Consider the following 22498-nt stretch of genomic DNA (forward strand, 5'->3'; position numbering starts at 1 on the left):
CAAGGTGTACTTTGTGCGGTGTGCAGTGCGACCCTGCCACCGTCCCTGGAGATGCGTGGGTGCACGCGTGGTGGCGAGGGCGTGTTCTGTCGTATCGCGCTGCTCAAGCGCACGCAGTTTGGACCCCTGGAGGCACCACGCACACCCCACACACCGCCGCCCCGTGCCGACGGGGTGCATACCATGCCACTCAAGGTAAGCACACCTCCCAGACCACACCACTATAACACATAATCCCTCAATAAAGTGGAACATTAACATTGAACTATCGATACACTCACTCCACTGCTGAGAGTAATTGTTATCAGGTGACAAACTTAAAAATGTAAATTCTTACAACTGGAATTTAGCCAAATAAAGTGCAGAATCAAATTTATTGTTGAAGGCATTGTGTGCAGTCATTCATGACCGAGTTGAGGCCATCATCAACTCACTCTGCTTGAGAACCCGGTTTTACCACAGTTGGCGGCTTCCTGAATTTGAACCAAGGATCTCAGTGGAGCCAGCTCAGCAAGCGTTCTGACTCCTTGACCCACCCGGCCACCTGATGGAAGGTGAGCACGTCTAAGCGTCTCCGTCATGCTTGTTGTGTGCAGGTGTTCTCCAAGGAAGGAGTGGTGAACCTGGACATGCAGGATGAGTCGCTGTGTAACTGGATGATCCTGGTGAGGCCGGCGACCCAGCACCACCATCAGAACCTCACCGCCTACCAGTACAACCATGACATTTACTTCACCACGTCACAGGTATGATGTCGGTCGCCTTCAGTATAACATGTGGACGTGTACGTGCACAGTGCCCCTGCAGCCTTTGGCAACTGGGCAGTGCATGGTGGTCACTCATCCAAGCACTGTCCAGTCTCAAAGCCCTGCTTAGCTTTTGAATTATGATGAGATTGGTATCTTACAAGCGATTTGGTCATAGGCGGTTTAACAAGTAGCAGTGTAAATGCCACAACCACGAAAAGTCCTGCCAATATTAGGCTACTACTCCCGTGACCGATACCGGCAGGGCCACGTCATGTTCAACTTAACTACATGTTAATCCATAAGGGCACATTCCTGTGTGTAAACACATTTACATTGAGCTTCCGTGTGTATATGTATTGATTTATATCGTTGTACGTTGGAAATATGCATGTGTAAGTTCACGTAATGTATAACATGTTAAGTCTGTCACCCCATCATAAGGTGGTAGATTGTGTTATACTGTATTCTTTGGATTATAAGACGCTCTGGAAAATTAGACGCACCCCAAACGTGTGCCTGGCGTCTATAAAGTTATACAAATCTGGTCACACACACACCCACACAGCTTCCACATCGTCAAACAGTTGCTTTAAAATACAAGGGGAAAAAGGGCATCTTATAATTTGGAGAAAACGGTTGCATTTTATGCAGATGTTACTGTTGTCACAGCAATGCCTGAGCTGTGAAAAATAAATAACGACCATAATTATGTTTTTGTCCAATTGAGAAGCGAAAACAGGTTGTCTTTGCTCCTGTGTTTGTTCAGTTTCTCTCTGCGGTTCAATATTTGTGGCGTGTGCACTTCTGACCTGTTTTATTATGCTTTCTTGTATGTGCAATTTAGGGAATTATATTTGTGACTCTTTATATAACCTGTCTGCGACCTCTACAAAATCGTCAACATTATTTTTGTTTTTAGAGTACAACATCTGGCACAGGTGCATTGGTAGCATTACCAGCATGGGCAGAGAATGACACTCGTGTGTTTTTGTGGTTATTGCAATTTGTAAAAATATATAATCTTGTTGGCTCTGGCTGACACCAGTGGCACTTGTGTTTTTGTGGTTATTGTCACTTGTAAGCATATATAATACTTTTGGCTCTGGCTGATGTGATGTGCCAGGACATCCCGGCTGGCACGGAGTTGAGGGTGTGGTACGCTGCATTCTATGCCAAGAAGATGAGCATGCACACCCTTCGTCCCCGCGGTGCGCACAACCCACACACACGTGTGACACCAACGCACCCTGGGACTGCCTTTCCAGCAGGTGGCCGAGTGGCTCAGGGCCCTGGTATCCGTGTCAGAGCACCTCAGCCAACACTTCCAATCCGGGATCCAGCCATCTGAGAATGAGGTTATAATTGCGACAGTTTCGACGGTCTTAGGCTTGTCGCGCGTGTACGTGCACAACCCTTTTGTCAATCTGCTGCCAGATGTGGGCCCCACCCCAACCTGTGCGGGTCGCAGGGGCTGTTTGACTGTCCTCTGCGCTGGTCAGTGCGGGTTGGTGAAGGCGGGCAGCGCAGATGTTGAAGTACTGGACAGTACATAATTGTATTTTGCTGCACTGTCTTCTGCTGAACGTGTCAGCAATGGCTGCACAATAAGTGCACTACATTTATTCTTTTCCTCAATTTGGTATATTTTAGCTCTTGAGTACAAGCAAGGCCCATGGGTCCTAGTTCGACGCAAAACTATATTAAACATAACACAAGCGTCAATGTGGAGAATTTTATTTACAATGCAGGCGACTATAAACATATGGCATTTCAAGCAAATCTGACTCCTTGCAAGATTCTGAATGTCGAAACCAGTCAATAGTTCGTATCAAACCAATGCTGTTGATAAGTTGCATTCCCAGAAAGCTGCTGGCGGGTTGTGTATAAAGTACTTTACATTTTTTACGTGAAAAACAATTATTTAGTTTTATGTCCAATAGTCTTAACATTTAATTAGTGTAATCATTGATGAATAATTGCATAAGCACATGTGCATTTCTTTGTTGTCTGGGATTTTAAACAATAGACAATAGAGCAACATACATCTGAATGCAGTGGCTATGAACGTTGTGTATTGACGTGTGTTTTGCTAAAAAGCATAAGCTAATAAGTGGCCTAACCCGAAAACAAATGTGGATAGTTGAATTGGCTGTGGCAACCTACTTTTGAGCATAAGAGTGGGCTGTTAGTGTATCCACTGTGGAATACACTCAGCTGTATTTGAGTCTCATGCTTGCTTAGCCGATTGTTACCTTTGAGTTCATACTGCCATTTAAACATGCTTGTTTATTACAACTAAATTACATCAAAACAACTCTGTGACCAAATGAGGGAGTCATTAACAACAATGACCTTGCTTTATAATTGAGAAATGACTTGGGGGAAAAAAAAACCTGATATCCTCCACCGTTTAATTGTCCTGGATGGAAAGCCTTTGTTAAGAGTAGGCAGATTAAGTGGATGAACAAAGTAAACTGTTAAATTAATTGTGTAGCCATCCGTGGGGAGATGCTATTTTAACGAGGAAACATGGTTTGTAGGGTTCCAAGGGAGCTATCATGGGTTATCTATTTTCCAAGACACCCCTGAAGGATGCATCGCCTGCCTCTCTCCCACCTGCCCCACAGGGCAGCTCTGCGTTCTGTCTGCAGAGGCTCCTGCCGGAGGTCCCAGTGAGGTCTTCACTCAAACGAGTAAATCACTCACGCACGCACGCAGTGACTGCCGTGACAATGGAGTCGATGCACAGGCCTATTCTCAGTCCACTGCTGGATGAGGGTTCTACCACGCCATGGGGATCTTGGAGGTTTTTTAAGCATACTTCGCCATTTTGGTCAGTGTGAGTTGAAGGCATTTTATTGGTTGAGTTTAACAAACAACTGATCATTTTGACATTTGTAGGCTTTAATTTTATTTCCAGAAACGGCAACCCTTATGTAGTTTTATAATACAACTAATATGGCTTTGCAGTAATGAAATGTGGTCAATTCAACCACAATGCATTGCACGAAGTTATTGTACTTGCACTATACACCTGCACAAGTTGCTGTGTTGTGTAGTCAATTGGGTTTTGCTTGCTGTGTACGTGGGTCTGCATGCTATCTGTAGATGCTGTGCGTGTCGTGGTGATGGTGGTGATGGTGGTGATTGATTGTGGTGATAGTGGTGGTGGGTGCGAGTGGGAAATGTGTATTCGTAAATGGACACACATTTTGTATCCACTTAGAAATACAAATACATTAGTTTGAATGGAACAAGGTTGACTATAAGACTGAATACCATACAGTACACAGTACACCTGTATAATGTAGTAGTATTATATCTAATAAGGTACAGTACTATACGCCTGTATAATGTAGTATTATATCTAATAAGGTACAGTACTATACACTGGACCAATATTAGGTTGTCCTTTTTCTACTCGGAGACTAACTCTCCACCGGCTAACTTCATCACTCAAATAACTCTTACATTCTTACTGGCAAGGTCTACTTTTCAGTGCTGTGCTTTGTTTGGTGTGTTGAGCGTGGTACGTCTCGTTTGTGCTGTGTAAACCACAGGTGTAGAGGAGGGAGAGGACAAGAAGGTGTGGAGGTGCCAGGTGTGCCCAGCACTTTTCGAGCATGCGCAGCAACTAACAGGTACCCATGCACATTGGGGCACGCCTTGTAAACTATTTGTATTTTACCAGGTAAAGACCACTGAGCTAGATAGCTCTTTTTCAGAAGCGACCTGGCCACAAATGATAGTTGAACGGAAGTGGCTTATCACGTGGAAATGTATAATAGCCAAATAATCTCAACATACATGATTCGAAATGTGGAGGGAAAAACCGAAGGACCTGGAGAAAATTTTACGCGACCACGGGGAGAACATGCAAAGTCAAAATATACTACAGGCATCAGGGTCGGGATCGAACCCAACAACCTGTATACCGGGCAAAGGAGTTAACATCTCGCCACTGTGAGCGCCCGGTGTTGCAAAACCTACGCCCCATGGCCTGGGTGCGGCCCACAACTTCATTTCATACAGCCCATAACTTCACATTATACGGCCCCACAAGTTAATGTCGTACAGCCTGCAGCCGCATTAAGCCAATCGCTTCGAAAAGCCGTAAAATGTTATCTGTAAGCTGGAAAGCTTGACGTTTCTTAGATTATTTATGTAATTTCATGCTTGCCTATACTTTTGTATGTTTGTAAATATACGTGTACCTGTGCCTACACGCACACATTTACAGATCACCTGGTGGTTCATCTGAACGAAGCCCCTGCCCCAGCAAATGCAGGGTCATCGTCGCACCCTAATTTACAGACCCCAGACCCTACACCGCACATGGCACCGCTTACAACAACAACACCACACCCAGTACCACACAGCGCACCACACCCAGCACATCACACCACACCGCTCCCCGAATCGCAACTTCTACCGCAAACTACAACGCACACCACCCACCAACCTCCGTCCCACGTCCTGCCGCCGATTATGCCGCAAATGCTGTCGTACGCGCCGCCTGCGGTCGCTGGCCCTGCCGGGTTTGGTGCCGAATCCACTTCCGCCGCCGCTGCCGCCAGCGCCAGTGCCACGTCCGAGCTCGATTCCGTCGCCAGCACCGCCTTCAGCGGTGCCACTGGTCCTGGATCGGGTTCCAGTTCGGCTTCTGGGACGACGCGTGCTTCGCGACATAGGAAGGCGGCCAGGCCCTACGGGGAGGAAGCGTATATGGGGCTGAGGGGTGAGCATCGGCGACCCTCTCGTCACCACGGACACACGCCACAGCACACGTCGCCAGCACGCACTACCTCCGCCAAACACCATCGACATGCGTCATGACCCCATGTTTGTATTTACAACCACGCATACTTCTGCCGTGCTTATGATCAAATCACCCAGCAAACACGTGTGTGTGTGGGAAGCGGAAGTGTAGTGGTTAGCACGCTGCACTACGAATTCTGCAACCCGAGTTCGGTTCCCGCTCACGACCAATACCAGTGACAATTATTTGAACCAGTCCTGGGCCTCCCATAAATCGACTAAGGCCACCCACCCCCTCGTGTGGCGTGCCGGCCTCTCTAACAGCCCTTTCCCCAACAGTCTGTCAAGGCTACACTCGCTCGCATGCACCATCTGCGTCATGTGATGTCACCCTTTGTGTTAGTGTCATGTACATGTGCGATGTCACCGACATGTGTTTCAGGTTATGGCGAATTGTCAGCGTCGGAAAAGGCAGATGGAGAGGGAGCAGCACACACCACTCTTCGGTACGTATTCACTGAAATTGCACAACCCTGCGCTACATGCCAGGCTACAACCATCTTCCACCGTACTTTGACCCAGGTTGCTCTCGCAAAAGAGGCAATGCTGTTTCACGTGTCTCAATGGATTTATGCCATCTCCTGGTTATAGAAGGGATATTGACTGACCTGGAATATGCCAGCTCTTATCAGATCTCTAAGTAGGGTTGAGCGAGAACTGGATAGTGCTTGGATGGGAAACCACCTTAAACCAATCAGGTGTTGTCAGCAGAGGGCAGTGCAGCAAAATCAGTTGTACAATAACCCTGCTGTCACATTTGTTTCCCTGCCCTTCACTAACTCGCAATTATTGGTGTGTAGACATATGGTTATTCGCAGGCATGATCTGGGAAGGCCCTCATTCAGCAGTATGTTAACAAAAGGGCTGTCCGTGTAGACGTACCCGACAAGCTTTGAGTTGCCACATATGGACGGCTGGTGGGAGTTATTCTACCAATAGATGACTGGTAGGGTGAAACACCAGTCAAATACAGCGATCACAACATGGCCCCCTACGCCGAATGGCAAACGGGAACCTAGCTGCACAGGTCCAACTCTTCCGTGTTCCTCCACCACTACATATTCCCCATTTTTTTCTTTGTCACCATCCACACCCATGTGTGCTCATTCTCAGTGAAGGCAGATTTTCTCCAGACACGGTACTTCGTCTGACGAATGCTTATATTCTTTGCTTATATCCTTTATGTGTCTCCAAGTTATCCTAATCAATTCTCCTGGCCCTCTCCCTCATTCGGGCCTTTGGCATCCTTTCATATGTAAACCTAAACGTGCATTCGAGTTCCTTGATTGGTGATTTATTCACTGATGATAAATGTAAACACTTCATATTGAAACCACATTCCAGAAGCAGTGGAAACGTTGCTACACTGGTGCGTGGGGTCCTTATGCTCCTTTATTGCTTTCTTGTGATTTCCACACTCTGGCCCATGCCTCACCTGTATGACACAAGGTAAAGGATTCACATAATTTACAGTAGTAAATATTCATATGCGGAAACATTGCTTGATATTCCTTACCCCGTGCATAGGGACTTGCTCACCTTCGTCTTTTTCAGCATTATTATTATCCCAATCCATGGGCGGATAGCTCGTAGGTGTCCACTGCACATTTCGTAATTTGTTTACACTTTCCTCTGGCTCGTGCCAATTTGCTCAAGTAGTGCACATCTTTCTGGCACCAATCAATCTCTTATGTCTTCAAGCCATTCTCTGTTAGGTCTTCCTCTCTTTCCGATTCCTTCCATCTTTCCAAACTACACACTTTAGGTTTTCCTCTTGTTGTCCATCCGACATATTTATCCAAATGGTGCCAGTTTCCTTTTTCATCACTGCCTGCATCACGTTTTCTATATGCAACCTTTTTCTTATAGGAATAGGTTTTACCCTTTTAACTGGCACAAAAACTGACACCTTTATTCAAGGCATCATGTTTGCTATAACCACAACACAAGCAGTCAAAGTGCAAACAAAAAAGACAACTCTGATAATAATATGATGCCTTTTGGCGTCTTCTGGTCCAACACCAATGGAGACTAGGCTTTAAGAAAAACCTGTCTCGGGTGTGGACCAATCAAATTCAAGGACAGTGCATATTATTATCAGAGTTGTCTTTTTTGTTTGCATTTTGACTGCTTGTGTTGTGGTTATAGCAAACATGATGCCTTGAATAAAGGTGTCAGTTTTTGTGCCAGTTAAAAGGGTAAAACCTATTCCTATATCTTGTTACTGGCAAAGGAGGTCTCATAATGTAAACCTTTTTCTTCTACGTTGGTTACTCTTTGGGTCCAGTTTAGATGCAGTAACATTTTTTCGCGTTATGCAGAAGCTAAAAGGCATGCCGAGTGATGTCCACTTTTCCGCCGTTGACTTCCCACTCACTTTTACTTATTTCATCAACAGCAGAGGGATGATGGACTTTATTGATCCCCGACCAGAATTTGAACTCGCAGCCTTAAGCTTATGAGTCAAAAAGCATCCTAATTTGCAGCCTTTGTCAATCCACTGCTGGATGAAGCCCCCTGCCACCACCACTTCACACCCCAATGCTGTGTCGGTCATGGGGGTTATTTGACCGTACTTGACCATGCTGGTCAGTACGTGTTTGGTAAAGCAGTAACCCAGGACTGGTTCAGATGTCACCCACTTCTAAGTATTACGCTGTGGCCAGGAGTCCTGTACTTAATTATAAACGGTGTCCATTGTTTGTATACACAGGCGCAGATTCAGCAGGAAGGGGTATCGACCTCAAAGGGTCCTGCAGTGCGAGTTCTGTCAAAAAACCTTCAGCAACTGCAGCAACTTCAACCGACATGTGCGGTCACATGGTATGCATTGCCACAGACACAAATCTACAGACGGGTACCAACTGGGAGGCACGTGTAGGGACACGTGTACATAAAATTCAACAAACGTGTGTGCAACCACATGGACACAACAAACACATGGACACGGGCATAATGGCAATGCACCTAATATGAGGATACGCTCATAGCATTTTGTAAAAATTTCGCACCTCCAATTAGCACGGTTGGCTATGTGCGGTGCAAAAGAAGTTCTACATACATACGTTAATGGTATCAGGTGTTTACTTGTGACTATTTACGATTGAGATAGATGTACACCGACTGATTGTTGTGCCTTGTTCTTAAGAGTCATCACTGTGTTACTATGGGAGTGGTTGTTATAATTTTGTTCTCATTGGTCAGGGGATAAGATGTTTCGCTGCGAGGAGTGCGGAAAGGACTTCACTCGGAAGGAGAGCCTCAAACAGCATGTGTCCTACAAACACAGCCGCCCCACGGTATGGGTGCATGTGTGTGCGTGTGTGCGTGTGTTCTATGTTTTCTTTATTGGTAGGAAAGCTTTTGTGCATTTTCTTTGTTTTCTTCATAAGTGGGAAGGTTGTTGCTAATGTGGAGGAGCGTCTGTATCCAAGCATCTTCTTTGGTTCTTTCGGTAAAGTCACGTAGAATGAGAATAAAATAATAAATTGATAAAATAAAATAACAATAATATTCTCACGACGTTTCGGCACAACACAAGCGACCTTCATCAGGTGAAGGGACGAGACTGTCTGGTAGGACAGCGCTGGAGTGAAAGAGCCACGTTCATTCTACGTGACTTTACCGAAATAACCAAAGAAGATGAATCATTGCAGTCACGAAAGCTTTAAATCGAAATGTATCCAAGCAGTTTGTTCATGCACACAGTGTGCATACAGCAGCGCTATCTAGTTTTTACTTGTAGGAGAGACATCCCTTCTCGAAGGTTTTCACCTGGTTTTTAAATGAGGAATATTGAATGTTTATCCAGGTAGTGTGCTCTATAATTGACGAGTAGCGGCTGCATGTTCTGCTGTGTAATGCTGTGTCACCACTTCTGCATGTTCAGCGACTCATACCTTCCAGTTTCCTGCAGTGTTGACATTGTCTATGTTGTTGCTCTAAACTTTCCATGACTAAACATTGTCTCAACTAAATCCCTTCATCTTCGGGTAACAAAATCCTTCACACACCACACACTTCCCTTGTGTGGCTAAACACCTAACTTCCTTCTGTCCAGAAGCATGTAAAGCATTCACAAAGCCTTAGTTTTCACTTCACAGAACTTTTCAGGATGATCAATAGTACCTCTGTGAAACATTTTTAATGGTGTATTGACTAATAATTCCATGTGTGTGTGTTGAGCAGGTGGACATTGAATTCCCACATCAGTGCATCGGTTGCCACAAGGCCTTCAAGACCGAGGGGGCATTGCAATTTCACAATTGTCAAACTGGTGGGTACTCCCATCATGGCACACCGGAAAACCATGCAGCAGGACACACTTCTGTACACCTCTGTGCACCCATCCACCCACATTCACTTACCATCCACTGTATACCTGGGAAAACCACACACCGCACTTTGAAACACCACAGCACAATCCTTGGTGATGACATTATTTCCACCAGAGTTCTTCAACTTGTGGCCCGTGGCTCTTGGAGTGGCTCACCAAGAGATGTCGCTTACCGAGGCATGAAGAGATGCAGATTACTGAGACGAGATAATCAAAATGTAGATGCGAGAGTGCTATAGACAACAGTTACAGATTACTGGTAAGAATGCGAGATCAACAAGAAAGATATGAGATAATGGAGACAAGAGGCATACATTATTGCATGTACGGACGTTGTGATGTCATGACACCGTGTGAAATTACACCCTCAACTAGCACAGTTGGCTACGTACGGTGCAAAAGAAGTTCAACATACATCCAACATATGTACGCATGATGTATGATGTCATTATGTGGACTGCCGGAAAAACATGGTCAAAGGTCCCCAGTTTACACCGTGGTGTGCGTGTGTGCTGTTGCTGTGTGCTGCAGATGAGCGCACCTTCCAGTGCGGGGTGTGCATGAAGTTCTTCTCCACCGGATCCAATCTCTCGAAGCACCGCAAGAAGCACGGGGAGCGACGCTTTGCGTGTGAGGTCTGCCACAAGGGCTTCTACAGACGCGACGTCATGTTGGAGCATTTGCGCCGGCATTTGGAACGTGCGTTCCACACCACACCTCGCCGCACAGCACACGCTTCACCTCGGCACATCACACGTACACAGCGTTAAGCATGAGCATCTGTGCTGGCACTCGGGACGTGTGTACCATGTGTCATGTTTAATTCACAGCTTGCAAAGGGCATTATGCACATCATATAATCACAGTTACCAGTCTCATCTCAACGAACTAGACACTCCCTTTTTTGTGCACTTTGCTGTAGTAGCCACACCCATTGCAAGAGGTATACTGGATGTGTTTTTTTGTTCCAGGTCACTGACATACCCGGCTTAAATTAAGCCCATGCGTGTATCTTGTGTAAATTCTGGTGTTTGTTTTGGTGTAGGTGCTAAGCGCTGGAGCAAGGAGGATGGAGATGCGGAGACAGAGGGGCGAAACAAGTATCGCAAGGAGCCCTCGCCCTGTCCTGTGTGCAATAAGGTGACATTATGAACGTGGGCAAGGTCAACAGTGTCATATAGGGCTCCTACCTGTGAACCTTCTTCTGGTCTCCTGGTCATCCAAACCACTGTTCAAATAATTTAGTGGTTTCATGATGAGGCATAGGCCTAAAAACAGTGAAGATGCGGTTAAATAATTTCGTAAAATAAAAAAAAATAGTTTTTGTGAATGTTATCGTAACATATTTCTTGTTCAAAACCAACAATTTAATATTTTTATGCTGGGTGACATCATGCATTTAAAGCCCATACTTCTCTTGAAGTAAATGAACACAATTCGAAACTAGGCGATAGTCCTGTTTTCTTTATTTCATAGCCGAGTGCAAAGTTATTATTGCAGCTTCATTAAGGTCCGAATTAATCTGTAGGTATTGAAAAAAATCAATACCTCTTGATTTATTACCATGTAAAAAATATATGTATGCACGTTGAACAATCGTTGTTAATTCAGAGTCGGGAAAAGTGGTTTCCATTGGTCTGCGAAAAAACCCAACTCCAGCCAGCAGAAAACCGCGAGAGTTTGGTTGTCATCCGCTAATCTCCGCCCGTTGCTTTGTTCGGTCTGTTGTCTCAATGCTATGCTGTAGATAACCGATAGATTGAATTGATGGTGTCCATCGTACAGGTGTTCTCCTGTCGCAGTAACATGAACAAACATCTGCTGACTCACGGAGACAAGAAGTACGCGTGCGAGATCTGTGGTCGCAGGTTCTACCGCGTGGACGTCCTTCGAGACCACATCCACGTGCACTTCAAGGCAAGCACACCGCCCCACATGCAGTGAACGTATCGCACTCTCTATTCTTACACCAAGCACACTGTACATTACAGCACACGCCAATACACTGTACAACGCGTGCTGTTCCCTTGGTATCGCTCGTTCGTTTCTCAATCCACTTGTCTTGGTGAGGGTCGCGGCAACAGCAAATTGAGTAGGGCGATCGAGACCTCCCTTTCCCTGGTGACAGATTCTAGCTCTTCCTCGGGAATTCCCAGGCGTTCTCAGGCCAGCCGAACAGCATAGTCCTGCCAGCGTGTCCTGGGCCGGCCCCAGGGTTTTCGCCCAGTATTGTGCAACTACGTATGTATGTTGAACTTCGTTTGCACCATACGTAGCCAGCCGTGCTAATCGGAGGTGCGGGAAATAATAATAACTATATACACGTGCAGGCCTTTAAGTAAATCCACTGCTGGATGAAGACTCCCCACACAACGTGCAGGTTCTGTGGGTTATTTGACCCTATGTCGCCATGCTGGTCATTGCGGTTTGGTGAGAGGCAGGGAGCAGAAATAATGTCACATAGTACAGTGCAACGATGGGTTTTGCTTCACTTACCTCTGCTGATAATTAATTCACTGTGTAACAAAAAACTAATTTTGTTCCTGGGTAGTAAGTGTTATTTCCTAATTGCTTATGCCTCAATAGTACAGAAAATGGCTAGTATTCCCCACAAACTTTGCTTCGTGACCAGGACACAAAAGCAAAGTTAATAATCCACTCCATTAAATAACAGTGTAACACATTTATTTATTTTTTGTTCCTGGGTAGTAAGTGTTATTTGCTATTGCTTATACATCAAAACTACAGAAAATGGCTATTATTCCTCACAAACTTTGCTTGTGATATTTTGAAATTTACCTATTTTCAATGAGAACACGTGGTGTGCATTTGTCTCTTTCGTTCACATAAAGTCCTGGTCACATAAGGAATTAAAAAAAATACACTTAGTACCCATGAACAAAAATACATCTTATGATGCATGCCTGCCAGTCGCCCATCCAAGCACTATCCAATCTTAATGTAGCTTGGCTTTCGAGATATGATGCGGGCAGGTGCATCCTGGGTGATTTGGTCATAGTTCTCGTTGAACATATCATTAATATACACGACACGAAGTTGCTGTACGCATCGCAACACAACACCACCACCACCATGCATACCACACCACACGGGGTACCCTTTGTCGCATGCAACTATGCGCTGAACAATAATCCACACTACCCACCATTTCCTGCATACCGCACAGTCACCGTAACACGGCACGACATATCAAGTGGTTGCCCACTCGAAAAAGCGTGGGGGCGTTGGTCATCTCCTGTTCTCATTCCTGAGCCAAATTACGCTTCTGTGACATGGGCGAACTTATTCACACAATAACCACTGCCGGTTGTTGTCCTTCCGCTGCACCTCCGATTAGCACGGTTGGCTACGTATGGTGCGAAAGAAGTTCAACATACTGTACATACATACGGCCAAGTAGTGCTCGTTATGTCGACCGCAGCCGACTAAAGGGATGAATCAAAATTTGAACCTTTCACACTCAAAGCACCGTGCCGCCTGGCGAGGTTGCCCGCTTACATTGTACAGAAGTGTTAATAGTATTTGTATTAACAACCTAGCTATTTTGTGTCCATGTCTATGTGCAGGTAATTGTGTGGCTAGGTGTGTGTAAGGGAGGAGAGTAGGGAGCGGTGGTGCAGTGGTTAGCATGCAACGCTACGAACCCGACGACTGGAGTTCAACTCCCGCTCACAACGAATATCTTATCTTTCGTGACTGCAGGGATTAATCTTCTTGGTTCTTTTGGTAAAGTCACGTAGAAGGTAAATAATAAAATAATAAAAATAAAACGTCGTGAGAATTTTATTTTATTATGTTTTATTTTTTATATTTTATTATTTACCTTCTACGTGACTTTACCGAAAGAACCAAGAAGATGAATATCTTATCTTCACGTAATTTATATAGCGTCTTGATGAAGGCGCTCTCTAGAGAAGTAAGAATGGTACATATGAATGTAATGGTGGAGATGAGAATAAAATAGATGAGAGGAAGTAATCGATGAATCTCTGATGTGTAAATTAGGTAAAAACTAAATTGATTAAAGAGGATGATGATGAATAGATTGGATGGATGGGGAATGAGTGGTCGCCATGTAATGAGATTTTGCAGAGGGAGCAGGAACGGTAATGGTTAGAAACGGGAGTTTGGTGTCGTGGATTGAGTTAACGGAAATAAATGAGTTTTGGGGGAAGAGCGAAACTAGTAAGCGAAAATGACTGCTTAATGTGGAGGGGAAATTTGGAGGCGGGGCAAGATTCCTGCTCACGACCAATATCAGTGGTCCTGGGCTTCCACGAGGTTAAGTGCAGTATGTAAAGTTCAGCAAGTGTTCGCTAACAGCACTGGCCCCAACAGTCTGTATGGCTAAACTCTATGTGCTTGGTGGGAGGAGAGAAGGGTTGTTTTGTGTAAGCTGTGTGCGAGTGGGTATGCATGCATGCATGCGGCTGCAGGACATTGCTCTGATGGCCGATGGGGAACGTGACACCTTCATTAGTCAGCTGGGCATCCAGGCTGACGAGGACGGACCACCCGGAGATTCCCATGAAGACGCACCCCACAAATACAACTGCAAGCGCTGTCAGGTGCTGGCAGGCGGGTGGGGAGATGTAATACAAAGGGTCTATGATAGACACGTAATCATTCACCCAGTGCAACCCCTCCATATGATTGATGAATTGTTACAATTCAGGGTCACAGTTGTAGGAATTTATTCATGTATGTCTTGTTTGTCCTGTTATTTTCTTGTTTGTCTTGTGCTCTTTTGTTTGGTCTGATTTATTCCGTTAACCTAAAGCTCCATTTGCATATAATCAGCATAACTCCGAAACTTGAAATTCAACGCTTGTGTCATGAGCTTATGAATCAATGAATAATCCCAGGCCGAGTGCTTGTTATACTACACAGGTGATTCCTGTCAAGGATAAAACAGGTGTACAGTTGTCTTATCGTCCTGCTGTTGCTGTCTAAAACATTGGTCTAAAACAAGGCAGTGTGCAATTATACAGGCAGCAAGGTGATGTCATTTGACAATGCAAGATATAATTGGAGGACTGATCCGATGGTAGAAATTGTGCCTATTATTATAAACCATCACACGAACTCCAGTCATCTTCACCGCGGCTTTTTGCTAGCCATCGAACGCTTTCATATGCACTTCTGCGGCCATCTGGAACGCTTTTCCGATATTAGTAAGCCACTAGAGCTGTGCACTTTTAAATCATCTAGATTTGAAACTCATTTCTTTAGAACTGCTTTTTGTGTTTAGTTTGTTGGCCTTCCCCCGGACCTCCGATTAGCACATTTGGCTACATATGCTGTGAAAAAAGTTCAACATCATACGTATATTTAAAAATCTGCTTTTGTATGTATTACGGTTTTTGGCTTCCAGAATGCAAGCACTTTTCTGTCTTGGAGAAATAGGCATCTTGGTGTGGTGCTGGCCACACTACTCCCTCGTGTCCTGCGCTGGCCTTAATGAATGCTTGCTAACAGCACTTTGTCCCCGAAGTCTGGTAGAGGCGATACGAGGGAGAACTTTCCGTTTGTTTTGCGTGCAAACACAGCTGACGTTTGCACGTGGCGGGGAGTACCTGAGCCACATCATGGAGATCCACAAAGAGCGTGGGTTCTGCTGCGACATCTGCGGCCGCCGCTTTGCGCTCAAAGCCACGTACCACGCCCACATGGTGATCCATCGCGACCGCCTGCCTGAGTCCGACCCCACTGTGCACAAGTACGGCACACTGTCGCACCACGTCGCACCGTTGTTGTACCAAACACTGCCACCGGCACTGTACCGCACCACGCTGTGTCGCCATTTACCAAACACCACACCATGCACCATCACAATTTTCCATACACACCCAGCGTGACACCACGCACCATAAATACGTCATGTGAAGAGATGGACGCCTGCCATAGAAATGTGGAATTTACACCACTTAGAGCTACCTCACATCCTGGTGTGGCCGAGACAGTCTTGGTCTTGAAAAGGCTGTTCTGGTCTCCCAAATAATTTATGAAACCTCAGGATTTTCTTCCCAATTTAACATTTTTTGGCCTCATGCTTGACTCATTATTGACCAATGAGCAGGCCTACCTCTATAGTGGGTGACGTATTTGTTTTATTAATACAATTTTAGCTCCCTATTGCTCAACCATGTTATGTATGCCAATGATCTGGTAATTGCTGCTCACTCAGAGGAGGAGTTGGAGGCGCTGCTGCTGAACCTAGAGCTTGCCACTTAAATGTGGGTCCTTACCATCAGCCCCACCAAAACTAAGGACCTGCCTGGGTATTTTGTACCATCGGACACCGCTCCCACAACTCCTAATTGGTGATAGGGCAGTTGTGGAGAGAGTGGAGAGTTTCCCATACCTGGGCAGTGTGCTCATGACTGGCTCCGGTTTAACAGTCGAGCGGCATAATTATTTTTTCTTTGGTTATGTAACACTGTGTGGCAGCTACCTGGTCTGTCGCTCCGCACAAAGCTTCAGGTCTTCTCAGCCACAGTCATTTCCTCCTTCTCTATGCTTGCAAAACTTGGACCCCCCAAATGGAACATCTTCGCCGGTTAGAAACATTTAGGCTGGCCTGCCTACAATCCATCCTGGGTTTAACCAGGCTAGATTGTGTGAGGAGCTCACAAATCCTTGAAAGATCTGGACAAAGTCCCATCGGTGAGCTCCTCCGGCAGGCAAGGCTGCGTTGGCTGGGTCATGTAGCCCGCATACCCAGCCACCGCATGCCTAAACAGCTTTTGTTCGGCCGGATCGAGGCTAAACGGGCGCGGCATGGGCTAGAAAAGAGATGGAGTGATGTGGTACAGGAGGATGTGGAGCTGAGTGGAATTGCCGATGACTGGTACCAGCGGTGTCAAGATCGGTCTCTTTGGAGGAGGCTCGTGAAGGACGCTACTGGGCAGTTTGAGGCAATCGCCCTCCAACAACAACTGAGGGCAGAGGAGCGACGCTCACAACAACGAGCGGAGCGCCGGGTAGCTAAAGCACAGCAAGTTGGCACAGTAGGGGGCATAGGTGATGCATCAGCCAGTCATCTCAGTCAGTTGACCCGTGGGACCTGGGTCTGCCCCGTGACCTCCTGCCAGTGGGCGTTCGACACTTCACGTGGCCTCAACATACACATAGCCTGGCACAAGCGTCGTGGTGATGTCACCGCCACTTAATGGCAAATGGCGGTTGTTGTTGTATTTGTTTTAAAAGAGAGAGACAAAAGTTTATTGTTTTATGGTAATTGTTGTCTTCTTTGTGGTTCCAGATACATACACCCATGTGAATTGTGTGGAAGGATCTTTAACAGCTCCGGGAACCTGGAACGACATCGTGTCATACACACAGGTACTGTGCATGGGTGCACAAAGTGGCATTCACATTGGAATTGACATGGGGGTGGCTAAAATACACAATTACCCATGCATTACCTACTAATGTACAATGTCGGTTGGCATGGTGTGTGTGTTACCCTCGATCGACTCAGCCTTAAATAAGTACCTGGTGCGGTGTGTAAACATCAGCACCAAGGTGACAAGGGTGGTCGGGCATGGTGTTGGCCACCCACTCCCTCGTTTGCCGTGTTGACCTTCATAGGTGCCCGCTATCAGCACCTGCTCAACAAGTCTGTTGTGGCTATAGGGGGGATCTGTTTGTCTGCAGGAGAAAAGACACACGGATGCGACGTGTGCGGGAAGTGCTTCGCAAGAAAGGACATGCTGAAGGAGCACATGCGTGTGCACGACAACATCCGGGAGTACCTCTGTGCAGAATGCGGAAAGGGTACTCACAAGAGCACCAAGAGCACGCAGAAAACACTCGCACAATACAGGAGCACTCTAATCCACAGTGATGTGGGGGGACAAACGTCGCAGTTCCTATCATCCATGCGGTTATCTGAATTTGCTTCGTCAATCCACGGCTCTACTCAGCCTAAAATGAGTACCTGATGCGGAGCGTTAACGTGAGAACTTCGGTGACAAATGTAACCGGGCGTGGGTTAGCAACACCATCCCCTCGTGCATTGTGCAAGCCTTCATCATAGGTGCTCACTAACAGATGCTCCCCCAACATTCTAATTCGGCTATAGAGGGGATCTATGTCCTGTCACTTGGTGTACATGGTGTGTATGTAATTTTCAGGTATGAAGACAAAACACGCTCTGCGCCACCACATGAAGCTGCATAAGGGGATCCGTGAGTTTGCCTGTGAAATCTGTGGCCGGGCCTTCAGTCAAAAGGTCAACATGCTCAAGCATATGCGACGCCACTCTGGTACGAATTCCTTCAATCGCAGCACCATAAGCAGTCCACCCCATCCCACGTTATAACAACAGCAATATGCGGCCCTTTTGTTAATCCACTGCTGGTGGATGAAGGCCTACCAGCGGCATGTTATGAGTTATTTGGCCAGAGCTCGCCACACTGGTGGGTGCAGTATGGTGAAGTGGGGAAGGTGTAAGGAGCAGTTAAGATATGACTCATCACTGATATCGGTCGTGGCTGGGTTTTGACCTCAGCTCATCAGGTTCATAGTGCACTCTTTCAACACGACACAATGCACAAACCACTGCATCATCGCTCCCACAATAATAGCACTCTATATCACACCACATTTCGCCACGGCATTCCACACACCACCTAACACTTGTTTAACTCAACACATCACACTTATGGTCTAGTGGTTGTGCAATAATTAGCACATTGCACTACAAATCTGGCAACCAAAGTTCCATTTCCAATGGCAAGTAATAAAGAAATTAGTCCCCCCTTCAACAACCGGTCCTGACCAGTGTGGTGATGTATGGTCAAAGTCTCTGTAACCAATATGGTGTGGGGAGACCTTAAGCAAGCAGTGGATGGACAAAGGGTCGTGCGTTATACATCACACTTATATACTGCACACCACACTGCATCACCCCACATTGCATCTGTCCATTTCAACCATGCCACATTATGCCGCAATACACCAAAACACACACCCACTCCACAACATGATGCCTTCAAACCAACCACCACTCTGGAACACAGGCCTACGCACAACACCACTTTCGCTCAACTGCAACACACCGCTTTATACAATCCACACGCAAGCTCCATGCTAGAACACCACGCTCAACGCCTCATCAGTGCTTTGCGGGTTTTATTTTGCTGGACTACACTGCAATTATTGACAAAAACACACTCATCGATAACACTGCCTTGAAAAATAAATCTATAATCGGCGACATTCATGTGCTATGAACATAGCCCATTGTCCGAAACGTCACCGATTGTATCTTTTTTATTTGAAGGCAGTGTTGTTGACGAGCGTGTTGTGCTTTTTTTCTTCATTGCGTTTGCACCACGGCCAATGCAGCAGCAGCATCACCAAATCATTTGTTCAATTGTTGCGGGTGGCGTGCTACGTCGTGTGCACTCCGGTGCGGTGGAATTGGGCCGTCGAGACCTGGCTCCGTCGTGTACCGTGTGTGAGGTGCAGGTACCAAGGACTACATGTGCGAGCTGTGCGGGAAAACCTTCTGTGAGAGGAACAGCCTGGAGGTGCACAAGTTGGTACACACGGGTAAGACACATGCCACCCCTGCGCGCCACACGCGTGATGCGCACTTCAAACACCGTGAAGTAAAAACACCCATTCTGGATTGTAGGGGGAATATTGCCTCGTGTCTAACCCAAGCGCTGCCCTGGCATAGCTATGTCCTCTTGTTTAGTCTGCGAAAACCAACCTAAACTTTTCACATAGAGGTAACCATTAACCATTAAGCTGCATAGTGGAAATTACTTTGTAAGGTTTTCTGCTGTGAATTTCCATTGATTTGGCTATTTTCTCACAAATTAACCTTATGGCGGTACCCCGGGGTCACCATAGCACCCCGGCTCTCGCATAATGTCCGTGAAGCAGTCATTTTTAGTCTGTTGATGGTCGGCGATGCGGCAAGCCACTCATCTCGACGAGCTGTACACGATGCACCGCTACGGTGCGTACGAGCGTTCAGGGTTTCAGCGCAATTGTCCTCGCCGCGTTTCGACATCGCGGAGTAACACCGATTTCGGATTGATTGGTACCCCAGTCGCAGAGTTAAGTTACACCCCTGGAAACAATAGTGTCCCAGGAATAAAATATTTAATTGCCTCGGCCATTTTGTATTATTTGGTAACCGGGGTACCGCCATAAGGATCAATTGAATTACTTTTGAGTAAAATTTTGATTTAAATCTTTCGTGACTGCAGTAATTCATATTCTTAGCTCTTTCGGTAAAGTCACATTGAAGGGAAACAATAAAATAATAAAATATATATAAAACAATACAAATTCAACGTGACTTTACCGAAAGAGCTAAGAATATATATACTTTTGAGTACTTGAGGACCCTATAAAGCGATCACCATCACTGCTTCATTAATGTAAAAAATCAGTTTCACCTTGCAAATGAATGGACTCACCTGCTCCACATGAATTAATTATTTGTGTCAGTTGCGCTCTGACTTAAATTATGAATCACAGGTATGTAAACTCACCTTGTGCACCCCGAGCAATCGCTCCAGGTATGCATCTGAAGTGGACGTATTTTCTCTAGGGGGCTCTCACAGAGTTACAAAGAAATGTGCGGCTGAATTGTGTCCTCGTGTTTTTCCCCGTGTGCACCAGTTGGGAAGCAGTTTGAGTGCACGTTGTGTCAGCGAAAGTTTGTCACGGAGTACATGCTGCACAAGCACGAGCAGCTCACCCACCAGCGCGTGGAGGCACGCGCTTGCGATGCCTGTGGGGCAAAGGTGTCCACGCGCGCCTCCCTCACGCGCCATCTCAAGCGCAAGCACCCTGAGGTGCGGCTTGCCCTGCATACACACACGTACACACGCACACACCCACGCACGTACATGCCCACACACGCCCACACCTACACATGCCCACACCTACACACGCCCACACCTACACACGCACACACCCACACACACGCACGCACACATGCACACACATACGCAGTCACATGCGCTCATGCACACACTCACTCGCTCACACACTCACGCACACGCTCGTACAAACCAGGCACAGGCAAGCACACCCCGTCTGCCATGCACACTTTCAACACAACGCTTGTGCCCCACAGGTAAGAAGAACCTGGGTTTGGTTCCTGACTCGGGCGCGTTTCTCTATGGTTTCTGTATGTTCTCCCCCTGTTCTACATAGGTTGCCTTTGCGTTCTCCAGTTTTCTCCCATAGCAAACAAAAAAAATAAGCAATGTATCTGGTATTGGCCAAATGTCCCAATGCTGAAAAATTACCTGCAAATTTCTCAATTGGGATTACAAATATGAACATCAAACCCCCTACTGCGAAAACTTGGCAGGACCCTCCTGAAGAAGAGTCTTGAAACTCGGTGAGGCTTTTCCTCGGTAAGTAAGCATACTAACAATAATATGACGACCTCTTGCCCGAGCGCTTGTGGGATTTCCACGCCTGGTTTAGGATCGCCACCTAACATAAGCAGCACTACCCCACACTTGTTTGGGCAGCGTGACACTTTGACCGTGTACCTTGCGCACACATATTCTATTTTACATCTCCACGTGCAATCCACGTACAAGCGCCATAGCCTGCACACAGCATCATACCCACCACTCCCACCACAAACTCCTATGCGAGCATTGTGCAATGACTTTTTTGGCTATGAACATTTGGCCTCTCAGGCTATATAAAGAAGGACGATTGTCCGAAACGTCACCGATTAAATATGTATTTCTTTTTAAGACAGTGTTAGTTAACAAATCTTTTTTTTTGCAACTTATTTTGGCATTGCCTGTAATTCTCATTGTATTTATGTTAAGATGGTGCATCTTGTTTTTATCTAGAGGCACAATTCACTCTGACAATTCACACCGGTTAAACCTGCAAAATACGGGCTCGAGAACTATTTTGTCATGGCTGTTTAATGCTGATTTACCCTTTACCACCGTAAACGGGATAGTCTTGATTGGTGTGTATGCTGTGTAATGCGGTTTGTGCATCTGTCTTGGTTTTTGTATGTCGTGGTGGTTTGTAGTTGGTGCATATTCACTTTGCTCAGGGCCAAGACCTGGATAACACACCCACCATCACCATCGTGCCGGTAACCACACCAGCAACACTGATTCTACCACAACACGACACCTTGAACACCCACCACTCCAGCCACACCACTCTTAACAGCATTACACCTGCCACATTGTAACAGGATCTGCACCAGTCCAACCTCCCTACAGGAAATAATACAGTACAGGGAAAAATAAATCCAACCTGGTTTTTACATTGCCACAGTACGAATTTATTTCAAGAAGTTGGGTGGATATGATAAGGTTATTATATTTCACAATGGATTTGAAATACGGTAAGTCACTCGCTTGAACGCGTGTTGACACAACGCGTTTTCGCTAAAATGCGCTTCTTCCATGAGGCAACACTTTTCGCACAACGCGGAAAGCGCTCATTATACAGCGGAACGCGTCTGTTATAACACGGAACACACCCATTATACCACGGAATGCGTCTGTTATAACACGGAACACACCCATTATACCACGGAATGCGTCTGTTATAA

The 22498-nt window shown here is 46.2% G+C and overlaps 1 protein-coding gene across 5 annotated transcripts in view; it reads left to right on the plus strand.

The window, feature by feature from the left end:
* PRDM15 (PR/SET domain 15) overlaps positions 1 to 22498 on the plus strand; it is a 32068-nt gene that overhangs the window by 5496 nt on the left and 4074 nt on the right. For 3 of the 5 annotated variants that reach the window (XM_076074992.1, XM_076074988.1, XM_076074995.1), the window contains exons 4-24: positions 27 to 195; positions 597 to 746; positions 1873 to 1957; positions 3377 to 3442; positions 4310 to 4390; positions 4990 to 5487; positions 5950 to 6013; positions 8281 to 8390; positions 8772 to 8866; positions 9756 to 9843; positions 10435 to 10602; positions 10949 to 11043; positions 11689 to 11820; positions 14361 to 14492; positions 15474 to 15643; positions 17189 to 17268; positions 17584 to 17703; positions 18063 to 18194; positions 19396 to 19485; positions 20572 to 20747; positions 21965 to 22030. In XM_076074992.1, the coding sequence (XP_075931107.1) occupies positions 27 to 195; positions 597 to 746; positions 1873 to 1957; positions 3377 to 3442; positions 4310 to 4390; positions 4990 to 5487; positions 5950 to 6013; positions 8281 to 8390; positions 8772 to 8866; positions 9756 to 9843; positions 10435 to 10602; positions 10949 to 11043; positions 11689 to 11820; positions 14361 to 14492; positions 15474 to 15643; positions 17189 to 17268; positions 17584 to 17703; positions 18063 to 18194; positions 19396 to 19485; positions 20572 to 20747; positions 21965 to 22030 (2767 nt within the window). The remainder of the gene's footprint in view (positions 1 to 26; positions 196 to 596; positions 747 to 1872; positions 1958 to 3376; positions 3443 to 4309; positions 4391 to 4989; positions 5488 to 5949; positions 6014 to 8280; positions 8391 to 8771; positions 8867 to 9755; positions 9844 to 10434; positions 10603 to 10948; positions 11044 to 11688; positions 11821 to 14360; positions 14493 to 15473; positions 15644 to 17188; positions 17269 to 17583; positions 17704 to 18062; positions 18195 to 19395; positions 19486 to 20571; positions 20748 to 21964; positions 22031 to 22498) is intronic. The other 2 variants (XM_076074990.1, XM_032976342.2) reach the window with 2 other exon arrangements.

The sequence above is a fragment of the Petromyzon marinus genome, chromosome 3 (genome assembly GCF_048934315.1).
Source record: "Petromyzon marinus isolate PM22_M1 ecotype Great Lakes invasive population chromosome 3, UKy_Petmar_22M1.pri1.0, whole genome shotgun sequence".
In the NCBI taxonomy this organism is placed as follows: domain Eukaryota; kingdom Metazoa; phylum Chordata; class Hyperoartia; order Petromyzontiformes; family Petromyzontidae; genus Petromyzon; species Petromyzon marinus.